This window comes from Pimephales promelas, chromosome 4, assembly GCF_988280905.1.
Source record: "Pimephales promelas chromosome 4, fPimPro1.hap1.1, whole genome shotgun sequence".
In the NCBI taxonomy this organism is placed as follows: domain Eukaryota; kingdom Metazoa; phylum Chordata; class Actinopteri; order Cypriniformes; family Leuciscidae; genus Pimephales; species Pimephales promelas.
Window position 1 is genome coordinate 2,193,821 of NC_142772.1, and position 14,792 is coordinate 2,208,612.

Consider the following 14,792-nt stretch of genomic DNA (forward strand, 5'->3'; position numbering starts at 1 on the left):
CCGTTTTCTTCTCTTCAATATGTACACGTAGACTACTGTTCGCGCTCACCTTATCACTTTATTCACATCTCACCAGCGCACTTGGATCGTCGTTCGTAGATCGACTGGTAGAGTCTATTTTTCAAAGATGGCTTCTTCCTGTATTCGCGACGTTGACTGTGTGTATAAAATATCTTCTTATTAAACTGTATAGACACTGACAAAGTTCTCAATGCTTCGGTTTGAATATAGGGACCCTTATTATGCTGTTGTGTTAGTGTGGGGCTATTTTGATAATAATAACAAGCGATGTTTATTTGTCATTACTCTATGCCCCATCTACTAGCATTATAGTAGCGTTATAGGCTAAACTGTTTTTAGAGATAAAACTATTTACATCCGGCAATCATGAAAACAAATCTCAGATAACGGTTGACTAGGTAACAATGTGTAATTAGACCAAAAGTTCATTTTGCGCCGGAGTTCTCCTTTAATCGCATTAATGTCATAGTTAACTCGCGATTAATCGCAATTAATCACACATTTTTATCTATTATAAATGTCTCTTGATTTCTTTTTGTCCCGTTATTTATTTATTTATTTATTTTTTATTATTTATTCGCGAAGTTGACTGTATGTATGGACCCTTATTATGCTACCGTGTTACTGTGGGGCTTTTTTGAGCCTTGTTAGTAGTAATAATAAGTGATTTTTATTTGTCATTACTCAATGTACACAATAACAAGACAATAACAATAAATGTTGTAACAGTATAATATATATATATAACAAATTTTTTCTAAGTTTATTAATGTTTTTAATCAACATTTGTGCAGTTTTTGGAGTATTTTTGATATCTTTTGAATTTCTATAAATAAATAAATATAAATTTATTTTTTTTACAACAAAACGGCATTGTATGTAAAATTCACTTTATAAAAGACATGGAGATAGCATGGATAATTTTACATGGTTTAAACATATACAGTACATGTCTATACATGCATATTCTTCATTTTTAAATATTGCTTTACAATGCAAAATATGCCAATTGGAGTAATTACCGTTAGTGAAATAATTACAGCTATTGTCCAAAAAGCCTTCTCAGGAAATATTGTCCGAAATAAAATATTTACAAACTTATGAATATCGAAGAGTAATTATTAATCCAAGGGTTATGAACAGTGTGAACACGATAACTACTATAACTGTAGTTTGTCAAGCTACTCATAATTTACAATCGTAATGTAGAAGACAGATCAGTGACTATCCACTGGAATCTCTGTGATTAATTGGTATTAAATGTTAATTAGAGTTCAAATGGATGAAAACGAGCTAGTGTTACTATATGACCTAGATCTAGAGCATCTCTTCCAGGCCACACAGAAGAAAAGACGTTGTGTTCTCTCTTGTTGTAAGACACACAGGCGGTCTTTAAAATGTCAGGTGGGGAGCAGAGACATTACAGTGTGTAAGTCTTCAGATGTGGCTTTCACTGAATCAAAATGTATGACGTCGAGGTCGGCGTGTAATTTCGCTGACATCTTTACGGTCCACTCAGCTTTGGAGATTTTATCTCCAATCTTACGGAAGAAACTGAGGCAAGTATTTGTGGCGAGCCAATGTTCTTACATGAAAAGGGCCATCTTAAGCAAATTTTGCAGAAAAAACAGCTCACAATTGTTTACTTGACTGTTCATGCATCATTTTTTTATGCAAGTTTAGTATGAAATATGCTCCATCAGGCTTTTGAGGGAGGTTTATTTGTTCATCTCTCAATTGCAATCAAAAAATAAACAGCAAGATGATGTTTCAATGCTTAGTTTTATGATCAATTCTGTTTAGTTTTTATTGTGGAGGGCAAAAGGTTAAATGCAATGCAATGATGAACGCTCCCCAAAAGCTTGATGGATCATATTTGATGCTCAACGAAAACACATATGAAAAATATATAATTTGTTGCATAAAAGTCATTTCATGTCAAGTCTAGAATCGTTTTAGATAATATACTGTATTTAAAGGCCACCTTTTATGCAAAATTCACTTTTACATGGTGTTTGAACATAAATGTGTGTTGGCAGTGTGTGAGCAAAACCACCCTAGAATGATAAAAAAAAAATTTACAATCTCAATAAATCATCTGCACTGTCTCAAAACGAGCTGTTCTGAGATTCAGCGCTTTGTGACGTAGAATTGAGCGAGGGGTTTGATTGACAGTGTGGTTGTGGCATAGACCCCGCCCTCGGTGATCTTTACACCATCCTCTGGTTCATTGGGGTTCTATGTATGAAGCATAGGGTTCTTTACTCAACTCCAAAGAACCTTTTATGCTAAAAAAGGTTCTATAATGACAAGAAAGAACCCTTTTGGTTCCATATAGAACCTTTTTCCTGGTTACAAAGAACCCTAAATGGTTCTTTTTATTGAACCCTTAAGAAGGGTTCTATAGAGAACCTTTTAGGGGTTCCAAATACGTAGCGCTGATAGAACCTTTTAAGGTTCTATATAGAACCTTTTCTTCTAAGAGTGTAGCAAAATTGACCTGGTGTTACTTTAAGTCAGCCAGCTCACATACCTGTACTTAATTCTTGTTTTTCGGTCGAAGTCCACAGTAGCCGATTGTCGAATTCACGCGCGCGATCATCGGTAACTGTGAATATCAGCTCAAATGGCTAGTTCATCCGAATCAGATGTTAAAATGTGATACTGCCTGCACAGCTCTTGCGTTTCGTTTGGTCACACACCACAAGGTGTCACTGTGGCCTCAAAGCTTCAGCACTGCCACTCTGAGCTCGATTGCTTATGTCTGAGTTAAAACACGCCCCCTCATTAACATACGGAGAAAGAAATGTTGGAATAAATAAATGTGGAAATAAATAAATGTAGACATAAAAACATAAATACATAAATGAATGTGGAAATAAATAAAAGTGGAAATTAATAAATGAATGAATGTAGAAATAAATAAATAAATAAATGTGTGAAAAAATACAATTATACATAAATATGGAAATAAATTTCTTCGTGTATTTATTTTTGTATTTTTGCTTTTTTACATTTCTTCATATGTTTATTTATGTATATATTTATTTTGAATTAAGTCAGCTTTGGCATTCCATAGTTAAGAGGCTAAAAGCAGGTTTAGAGCTCGCCCCATTGAAGTCAACAGGGTGCGAATTTTTTTTAAAAAGAGGATAACACGGTTTAGGCAACACCGATTTTTGTCGTTTTTGTCTGTACTGACAGCACACCAAATGTACAAAAAAAAAAAACGAACTCAATGTTAAAATTAAAATGGAGCGGTGTTCTCTTTTAAGGCTGAATCGGTGGACACAAACCTTGGTGATAGCGGGATATCCTGCAGCCACGTCGGCTGGGCAGTACAGCCTATCTTCATGGGACACTTCCACTGCGGTGGCCCACTGGTCCAGAAAACCATTCGGCGTATACAAGCCACAGTCCTTCACTCCGGTCTCCCGCTCGAAGTCTTCACAGACGCCGTCGCCGTCGTAATAGTAGCACATGCTCGGCTCATCTGCACACACAAACAAACACGTGTGCATATTCATGTTTCAGAATGAGAAGTTTGTCATGGTGCATCAAATACACACTAAATGTACACTGTTCGACCATACCAGGTTTTTTACAGTAAAATACTGCCAACACTGTTGCCAGTAATTTACTGTAAAAATGCACTAAAACTAATAAGTTGTATTTTTTAGTTAACTTGAGTTTTAGTGCATTTTTACAGTAAATTACTGGCAACAGTGTTGTAAAAATGCACTAAAACTAATAAGTTGTATTTTTTTTAGTTAACTTGAGTTTTAGTGCATTTTTACAGTAAATTACTGGCAAAAGTGTTGTAAAAATGCACTAAAACTAATAAGTTGTATTTTTTTTAGTTAACTTGAGTTTTAGTGCATTTTTACAGTAAATTACTGGCAACAGTGTTGTAAAAATGCACTAAAACTAATAAGTTGTATTTTTTTTAGTTAACTTGAGTTTTAGTGCATTTTTACAGTAAATTACTGGCAACAGTGTTGTAAAAATGCACTAAAACTAATAAGTTGTATTTTTTTTAGTTAACCTGAGTTTTAGTGCATTTTTACAGTAAATTACTGGCAACAGTGTTGTAAAAATGCACTAAAACTAATAAGTTGTATTTTTTTTTAAGTTAACTTGAGTTTTAGTGCATTTTTACAGTAAATTACTGGCAACAGTGTTGCCAGTATTTTACTGTAAAAAACCTGGTAAGGTCTAACAGTGTATACTGTATATGGAAAACGCTAAAAAAAAAATGCTGGGTTGTTTTAACCTAATTTTGGGTCCAATATGGACAAACCCAATTGTTGGATTAAAAAAATGCAATTTATATATTTAACCCAATAGCTGGGTTTGTCCATATTTGACCCAAAATTCGATTAAAACAACCCAGCATTTTTAGAGTGAATTCAAATCCTGTGAATTCTGTACCCAACTGTAGTTTTATTATCATATCATGTTTAATAAAAAAAAGGTTTTAATTTATAATATACTATGTGTCGTTTATTAAAACTACATGTCTTTGTTTATGTCATTTTGTTTTGTAATCATGAGAATGTATTTTATTTTAGTTTCCATCTTCCTTGTAGCTTTGGCGAACTATAATGCCCTTGTTTGTCTTCTTAGACGACGCACACAAGATCGCTGGATATCATTAGGCAGTGAATTATACACCCAAACCTGACAATGATGAGTGATTTCAGAAATAAATAAAGTGTCATCTTGTTACACTCACAGCATCATATCATAGAAGAAAGTGAAAGTGGACCCGTGATTTTTCTCCTGAAAAAATGTTCACTTCGCAATATAAAGAATGGCAACAGACGTTTTATTTAGCAGACGGCTTGCATTTCTGATCTGAAACGCTCACGTAGAGTCAGTGAGAGTCAGATTCGCCTTCTCAAATTTAAAGGGGTGTTTGATTATGATGATTATGATTTCACTTTTCTAACTTTAGTTAGTGTGTAATGTTGCTGTTTGAGCATAAACAACATCTGCAGAGTTGCAACGCTCAAAGTTCAAAGCAAAGGGAGATATTTGCTTTTTAAGGACTACAACAACTACAGGACATTCCTCCCGGGTTAGCGACATTACAAACCCAAAAAAGTACATAAACACCACCCTGGGAATGCGATTTATAGATAATCTTGACCAAAAATGCTAATCAATGCTAACCACATCCGCTACATAAATTCATCAACTAACCACTCAGAAAGGTCCCGTTGCGTCTACATGTTGTCCCTTCTTGAGTGTCTCCATAAACATTGAGATTTTCAGTGCATCTCTGTGTGAGGTAAAAGGACACAAAGCTCCGCCCCCTGTGCCAGGAGCAGCAGCTCATTTGCATTTAAAGGGACACTCACTAAAATGGCAAAAATGGTGTTTTTGCGTTTTAACATGCTATATAAAAATATCTGTGGGGTAAAACTTCACATACACACTCTGGGGACATCAAAGACTTATTTTTCCTAGAGTTTTTTTTTTTTTTTTCTCAGATTTGCCACTGACGGGTGTTAATTTTGGCTCTATGCTGCCGTCAGAATCCGAGCAGATGAAGGTATCTTGGCTTTGGTTTCAGATGTGCCTTCATGCCTTCCTACTGTACCACCGAAGGCAGCACTCTTCAGGTTTCGGATACATCATGTTTTCCAGGGCCGTGAGTGAGACGGGATATTTGGGATGAGTTTTTCAGGAGCCGCTGTTCCTCATTCAAGTGTTTTATCCTTTCTCCTTCACCATTCCTCCTCCGTTCATCTCTCACCGTTTCACCTTCTCCAATCACATTTTCTCTCCCACACTGTGTCTCCATCCACTCCTACTCTGTCTGTCTGGCACTTTATCAACAAACTGAATATTAGTGGTACAAATAAAATGAATTATAAAAACAGTGCATGAGAGACCATTTAGAAATGAAAATGAAAAGAAATGAACCATTTGCAAACTAATTTATATAATTGAATGGCAACACTCCACATGTTCCATTGGTTGACATGAACAAATAATAATCACACTTCTAAATAATTTCTATACATTATTAAAATGTTCTCAATCTGTATTGCTCATTGCAATTCAAAGTGCATCTATTAAGCTATTTTAAAGTCTCCTATAGCAGATTTACATGCATAATGCATGCAACACTTTAATTTGATCATAATATACTGTACATTACAGCATCAGCTGTAATCGACGTTTCGGTTTCTGAGAACCTGCTCTGCTCTGATTGGTCAAACGGCCCAGTCTCGTGTGATTGGTCCATTACCATATCTGAATTTTGCTTTTGATGCATGCGAACAGTTTTACTGTATCAATTCAAACCCGAGTCCTCATCCTTTTGAAACGGCGTCTTTGACATATACAACACGAACCTAACTCTTCTATCTCAGATACAACTCCAGTGTTTGAGGGTCAAAGTAGACATTGTTCACTGGCAGGCAGCCAATGAAAACCATAGGCTAGCATTATGCAAATTCGTTAATATATTAAGAGCACTTTGACCCCTAACCTGTCATTTGCCTGTATACGGGCAACCTAAATTTACTTCACAACATTACTATTAAATCCTAATCTTGTCATGACAAACTATATATCGTTGGAAAGGTCTAAGACTCCTAAATAGATATTTTAGCGCTGTTTTTTTTTTTTTTTTTTTTACAAGTTATGAATGAACATTAATATAGGAATTTATGACAAGAGTGCGCCTCAAAAAATCGACGTCATTACAGGAGTTTCTGAACTTCGTCACAAAAAGTCGACGCACACACTTTTAATAATTGAAACTTGGGTTTTTAGTGCTAAAAGTTCATAATAAAACATAATCTAGTATTTGTCAATAAAAAAAGATAAAATATAATAATAACAACAATATATTATATATATATATATATATTGTTATTATTATATTTTATCTTTTTTATTATTTTATTATATATATTATTATTTTATTATATATATTATTTAGAATATAATAATATTATATATATATATATATATATATATATATATAAGTTTTTATTATTAATATATCACAAATTTTACACTGTAAAAAATATTGTTGGTTTAACTTAAAAAAGTAAGCAACCTGGTTGCCTTAAAATTTTAAGCGTATTGAACTGGAAAAAGTGAGTTAATACAATGAAGGAGATTAATTTAATCATCAGAAACTCAAAATAATAAGTTATCTCCACTAAATATATTATTTAAGTTGATTTGAAAAAAGAAAAAATGTTGTGATAACAAATCTTGAAAATATTTTTTTTTACAGTGTAGTAGTTATCATAAATTAGGTATCATTTGAAAGCTTACAAACTCAGACTTCATCCCGTGAAAACCGTTTTGAAATTGGACGTTGCTTTACCATAGAAACTGTATTTTTTTTATTAGGCCCCTCCCCTTTTGGGCATCATCTTTCATAATTTATTATCAAAACCTTTTCTAATCTCGACAAAACACATATTGCCAGAACGGCCTGAGTTTCGAGGTTCCATATTTAGTGACAAAAGTGATATTTGGATAGAAATGTATGAATTTGTTATGGCAGAAGGCATACAATTAAATTCAATGGAATTCAATGGCACCCGGTGGCTATGTTTGGTATTACGCCTAAAGAAAATCTCATGGGAACTTTTTTCATGGCAATTTTTGTGATATCAACTTTAAATTTGGAACACAACTTGGTTAGATATATGGCTTTCATTTTATAGTAAAAAATTGTGAACAATTTACTTCAGTACAGAATATAGTGATAATGAGACAAAAAATAGTGATAATGAGCATATATTTAGTGATAAATTGATACAGACTGTCTGTCTGTCTGTCAGTGTTGGGGTTTCCAGCAAGGAGGACAGAGGCATGCCATGCCAAGTTGGCTCAAGCCTTCACATAAATTCCAGAGCTCCCCTTTGCACAACTCTGCTGATGTTGAAACGAGGGGCTGCAGAGGGGGTCAAACACACACACACACACACACACCTAGCGTTCACGTGGCCATATGCACGTCTGAGCCGTACACCACCCGCGATATCATTATATTCCTCAGATACAATGAGACGAGCAATTTACTGTCTCTGGACAACCTAATTCAAACACAATATTGAGATAAGAAAAACCAAACACTATCTTTTGGTTCAGCGAAATCCAGCTAAAAAAACAATCAGAAAAGACAAACGCTTCATTCATGATGGTGCCTGATGGTTCCACACAAAAACAAATATTTCAAGCTGCCACACAGATGTGGCTCCTTCGGCAAATGGTAGAAATAAACTCTCGGACAAAAATCTGCAATGCCTGATATTCTGAGAACGGTGCTTGTAGGAAACATATTTGAAAATAAGTCTCTTCTGCACACCAAGGTTGCATTTATTTGATTAAAAAAATACAGTAATGGCTTTTTAGTATATTTTCAAATGTAATTTATTCCTGTGATCATCATTACTCCTGTCTTCAGTGTCACATGATCCTTCACAAATCAGCCCAATAAACATTTCTGAATGTTGCTTCATATTTTTGCCGAAACTGATGCATTTTAGAAAACTCAAAAGAGCAACATTTATTTGACATTTCCATGTCTTTACAGTCACTTTTGGTCAATTTAATGTAAATTGTAAATAAAAGTATTAATTTCTCTAAAAAAAAAAACTTCTGACAGGTAGTACCTTTACCATCTTATTAGTTACATTCATTTTTCATAACCCTTTGAAGTCGCACCATTTTGCATGTTTGCATTTCTAATCTTCTTTTGTCACTAACCACACTCAATGTATTTTTTTTTCCAACACATCCCATTATTTTTTAAAATATCGGCCTCTACCAAATGGTAGAGATGTCACTTAATGGTAATAAATGGTATTGGAATTCATTCACATAATTTATTATCAAAACCTTTTCTAGTCTTGACAAAACACGTTGTCAGAAAGGTCTGAGTCTCAAGGTTCAATATTTTGTGAGAGAAGTGATATTTGGACAGAAATTTATTAATTTGTCGATTAAATTCAATGGAATTTAGGTCATTTTTGGTATTACGCCTAAACAAAATCTCAAGTGAACTTCAATTTTTTGTGATATCAACTTCAAATTTGGAACACAACTTGGTTAGATATATGGCTTTGATTTTATAGGAATAAATATTTTGTAAAATATATATTTTATATAAAAGAAAACATTTAGTACAGTATATTTGAACTATATAAAACTTCCATAACTTTTTCATACTTTTATTTTTTGAAGTGCTTTTACTTCAGCAATAATCAGCAGTGTTTTCTTTAAATCAAGACTAAACTTAGGTCTTTATTCCAATTACAACTAAGTTTTAATAGTGCAATTCTCAAAAAGATAACCGTTATGTGCCAAATCAACCGTTTGGTTGAGCATGTTTTTTTGAAAAATCATTAAAAATATACTTACGTTTTTTCATAGCACCAAGTAACATAATTTTGTAAAGTTAAGGCTCTTACAGTGTAAAATGTAAAAAAAAAAAATGCTTAGCTTGCAAAATTTCACCAAAAACAGTTCACATGGCTGGGGTGATTTATTTGTTCCTGACATCCATGTTAGAAGAAGTGTTGTGATTTTTTTGGGCATAATATACCTCAACCAGATGATTAGGTTAAGTTAAGAGTTAAGTTAGGTACTCCTCTCAATAAAATATAGTGACTCAAAATGTGCTCAACCGTTTGGTTGAGAAGTCAGTTAAAGAGATAAACACCTTCTCTCTAACCTTTTTGATCAGATAGACCATTTTTGTGTACTGTACCTTTAAGACTTCTACAGTATTTTTAACTGTATTAAACACCCCCTGTTGTGATTGACTAACCATGTGAAATACAGTAAGTACTTGCTTTGGGCTGTTTGTTGCGCTGGTCGTCATTGATCAAGAGCGGTATTACTGTCTATGTTACACTTTTGTGTCTAAAAGTAAACTAAATTTCCCTTCTGCCATCTTCCAGTGACGTAACCTTTCCTCAGGCTCGACCATAAAAACAGAAACCGGAAAGCCTTCACGACAGAACAGCAGAAGGTGCCAAGGCTTCCTTCACAAATCTGTTAGCGTGATATTAAATGTCGTACAGATTTTACAAGGATGTCATAATGCTAGTGATAAAAAATATCTTTGGCTCTGGAGGGAGTGAATAAGCTAAAATGCTTTCCCCCCCGGAGTGAGACATCTCGCAAAACCGTGTGTTTAAAAGCGTGCCACACTTTTGCCGTGGCCGTGTGGTGATGCTGATGTTTCTTACCAACACAGTTGAAGAACGGCTCCTTCTTACAATGGCCGGAGCAGCCGTCTCCATTCATAGTGTTCATATCGTCACACTCCTCTCCCTGGGACCTGAAATAAATCAATGCATACAGAATGAACATAATGATGATTTCCCTGGGTGGATATAAATCTATGTTGTTAAAAGCATGGACCTCCTCGTGCAGTAGATATACGACAGAATGTTTTCAACATCTTTAAAATGTTTTTGAGCCTCACGGTTAATGTGATGATCCTGTAAATCTCTTTGACTCGGAGGATCCCCACTGTCCAATAACTATAAAACAACTATTCTAGAGTTGATATAAGTCAACTATTTAACCACAATTCATTTTGTGATTGCAGATTCATTTCAAGAATTGTACGTTAATTAATAAAATAGTAGTTCAGGGGGATGATTTTTTCAGCATTTTTTTTTTACATTTTAATTTTTAATTTTTTTTAACATTTATAACTCTTTTCCCAACATCAAAAAAAAAAAAAAAAAAAAACGCCAGCCAGCACTTGGATACATTTTAATGTTTAAATAAAGTATAATTACGTATAAATTACATTTGTTTTAATGTTTATAACTCTTTTCCCGCCCATATTTAAAAAAAAAAAAAAAAAAACGCCAGCCAGCACTTGGATACATTTTAATGTTTAAATAAAGTATAATTACGTATAAATTACATTTGTTTTAATGTTTATAACTCTTTTGCCGCCCATATTTAAAAAAAAAAAAAAAAAAAAAAACGCCAGCCAGCACTTGGATACATTTTAATGTTTAAATAAAGTATAATTATGTATAAATTACATTTTTTTAACGTTTATAACTCTTTTCCCGCCCATATTTCAAAAAAAAAAAAAAAAAACGCCAGCCAGCACTTGGATAAATTTTAATGTTTAAATAAAGTATAATTATGTATAAATTACATTTTTTTAACGTTTATAACTATTTTCCCGCCCATATTTAAAAAAAAAAAAAAAAAAAGCCAGCCAGCACTTGGATACATTTTAATGTTTAAATAAAGTATAATTACGTATAAATTATATTTGTTTTAATGTTTATAACTCTTTTGCCGCCCATATTTAAAAAAAAAAAAAAAAAAAAAAAACGCCAGCCAGCACTTGGATCCTTTTTTTTTTTTTTTTGGATACATTTTACTGTTTAAATAAAGTATAATTACGTATAAATTACATTTTTTTTACGTTTATAACTCTTTTCCCAACATCAAAAAAAAAAAAAAAAAAAAAAACGCCAGCCAGCACTTGGATACATTTTAATGTTTAAATAAAGCATAATTACGTATAAATTAATTTTTTTTTTAATGTTTATAACTCTTTTGCCGCCCGTTTTTCAAAAAAAAAAAAAAAAAACGCCAGCCAGCACTTGGATACATTTTTTTTTTTTTTTTTGGGATACATTTTAATGTTTAAATAAAGTATAATTACGTATAAATTAAATTTTTTTAACGTTTATAACTCTTTTCCCGGCATAAAAAAAAAAGAATATTTTTTTTATGGCTGGCTGCGCCAGCCAGCACTTGGATACATTTTAATGTTTAAATAAAGTATAATTACGTATAAATTACTTTTTTTTTTTAACGTTTATAACTCTTTTCCTGCCCGTATTTCAAAAAAAAAAAAAAAAAAAAAAAAACGCTACCCAGCACCGGCATTTTTGATAATTTTCAACAAAAAAACTAACTACAAAAACAATTATTCTAGCTTAATGCATTCTTTTTTAAAATCAAAACAGTTTTGATTTATTTGCTGTATGATTTATATGATTACGTTATTTTACAAATGCATATGATTACATACGCTATTGCTCGTTTCTGGAGATTCAATCCTCTTTTAGAAGATGTGCAATAGCGCCCCCTACCGTATAACAGTGAAAATGTGGAAATTTCCACCAATGGCGGAGAAAGAGTTAAAGGGGTGATGAACTGAGAAATCGAATTTTCCTTGAGCTTTTGACATTTCAGAGGTCATCATATTATAAGTTTCAGAACTGAAAACGTCCAATAAAAGCTTTTATTGACACCAGGCTCAGCAAACGACTCGTTTTATGACGACAAAGAGGATAAAACCCCACCCCCGCAGAAGAAGATCAACGCCAACTTCAACACAGCCGTTAGCCCCGCCCACCGATTCACGCACTACACGCATAGCTAACTAACATAGATGCCTACCTCGTGATGACAAACCGGATCGAGATACCGAGCGATACAGAATATTGTGGAAGAAGACAGTCCTCTGGATTCCAATAGGACTTCATGGATAAACTTTATTTTTAATGACGTTCCAGCTGATGAACGTCAAACATCGTCCGTCTGTTCGCTTCATTTCACTGAGGATTGTTTTGTAAACAAGACTGGATTTGCAGACCGATTAAGAGTATATGAAGAGTTCAGATGCAAAAGCCTCTAAATGCCATTTGAAATTTTCTTCTTTAATGATGATTTTTATCAAACTTGTATATTTAAGTTCAGTAATTTTACTTAAATGGCAATGATAATTACCTATTAATTGTTATTTAAGTGAAATTACTGAACTTAAATATACAAGCTTGATAAAAATCATCATTAAAGAAGAAAATTTCAAATGGCATTTAGAGGCTTTTGCATCTGAACTCTTCATATATTGGTCCCGTCTATATTGGATCTGACAGGAACGGTCCAAAACACGGACTCTGGGTCGAACATGTGTGGGCGAATCATTCCGGTCGCCATTTTACAACATTGGACGTTTTCAAAACAATTTCCCCCAAGTGCATCGACGGGTGAGTCGAAACTCATTATAATATGCAAAACTGTTCTCCACTCACAGCAGTGGGCGTTTACTTCCAAGTCCTCAGTCCGAGACGCCCATTAAAACTGAGCGTTTTTGAACTGGGTAACAAAATAGCCTATTACTTATTCATTTTGATGTTTTTGAATGTAAAAACCAAGCGAACGTCATAAGTTGAACTCAGACAACAATATAATAAAATTTAAAAAGCCAGTTCATGACCCCTTTAATGAAGAGCATAAAGCTCTAAAGGCAGTGCAAACGCATCCGATCTCACCTCTGGATGAGACCGTCTCCACAGTACGGCGCCCCGAGGCGGTGTGTGAACGGAGGTGACGGCTCACTCTCGCTCCGACTGGAGATGGTTTGGACCTGGTATGTGTACACACCACCATACTCAACATCCCTGTGGAAAAATACAAAAAGAAGAATGAAGAAGCTGCATCTGACATGGCATTTATGTTTATTCACACAGACTGCTTTAATGCTGCTCAGAGGTGGCAAACAACATGTCATTATTAATGTAATTATCTCACACTGTAAGTCCGCTTAGCGTTCATTACGGCTGGGATTTGACACAAATTTCACAGTTCGATTCGATTTCGATTCACAAGCTTGCAATTCGATTCGATTTCGATTATTTTGGATGTCAGTTGCAATAAATGGCAAATTTTCAAGGAAATCAAATCTCTTAACTAATGCTGTGAACTATGGGAGTCTAGTTGTAGCTTCATTAGCCTAATATGAAGGTAATAATGAACTGTTGTATAGCTATACAAACACTTAAATTACACTTTTATTTATTTTTATAATAAGAAGATTATATGAAATATAAACATTGAAATGGTGGCTGTCATAAAAACTTGCCAGATTTATTCAAATATGCATTAAATATTGAAGAACATTAAGATTATAAAGCATATGTAATATGGTGTATATATTTACATGCTCCTCTCAAGTTATTTTTTCAAGCTGACTAACGAGTTTATGTGGGTTTTCTGAGGTAAATATGACGATGACATTGATTACAAGCTGTTTAACTGACGTCTTTCCACGGTTGAAACGCTGATTGAGCGAATCAATGTGACATGATACGGATTTGGATAAGTTGTACTCTATCTTTAACTCACTTTCAGATGTTCATTCATGTTTATTTGGCGCTGTGACTGGTATTATTAAGCCGGAAGAGAGATCAGCGCTGCTGCTTCTCCAGAGCGATCTCACGCCACAGCGACAAAACACTATTTATGTTTTTGAATTTCTAAAGAAAACGGACGTAATTTGAAAATTAAGACTTTGTTTCATATTTAGTTTATTGCGATTTTTTGGATGCGCGCAGCCGCGATACAATGTCCCATTCATTCAAATGAAACAGGATGACTAATCGATTCTTGAGATTTAAGAATCGATATCGGTTCATAAAAATGAGAATCGATTAATATCGAGAAATCGATATTTATTACCCAGCCCTAGCGTTCATATTGCCATTTTTGTCATGATCTGGCCTTCTTGCCCTTGATTTCCCCTAGTCTTGAGGCTGGATCATAACAGACCCATGTTTTTTTGCACAAGCACATGATCTTTTGTTTGGGCCATGTGCTTGTGTTGTCTCGCCCCCTTGTTATCCTCGTCTTGTCATTATTGTCTAGTCAGCTTCACCTGTCATTAGTGTTCCCCTATTCTATCCCCTTGTGTTTGCTGTCCTGTGCCGGTTCATTGTTTCATACTTTGTGAGATTCTCTCC

The 14,792-nt window shown here is 34.0% G+C and overlaps 1 protein-coding gene across 2 annotated transcripts in view; it reads right to left on the minus strand.

Annotated features, from left to right (window-relative positions):
* pappaa (pregnancy-associated plasma protein A, pappalysin 1a) overlaps positions 1–14,792 on the minus strand; it is a 136,737-nt gene that overhangs the window by 74,150 nt on the left and 47,795 nt on the right. For both annotated transcript variants that reach the window (XM_089129803.1, XM_089129802.1), the window contains exons 9-11: positions 13,326–13,454; positions 10,254–10,345; positions 3,318–3,514 (exon numbers count right to left, since the gene is read on the minus strand). In XM_089129803.1, coding sequence (XP_088985929.1) covers positions 3,318–3,514; positions 10,254–10,345; positions 13,326–13,454 — 418 coding nt within the window. The remainder of the gene's footprint in view (positions 1–3,317; positions 3,515–10,253; positions 10,346–13,325; positions 13,455–14,792) is intronic.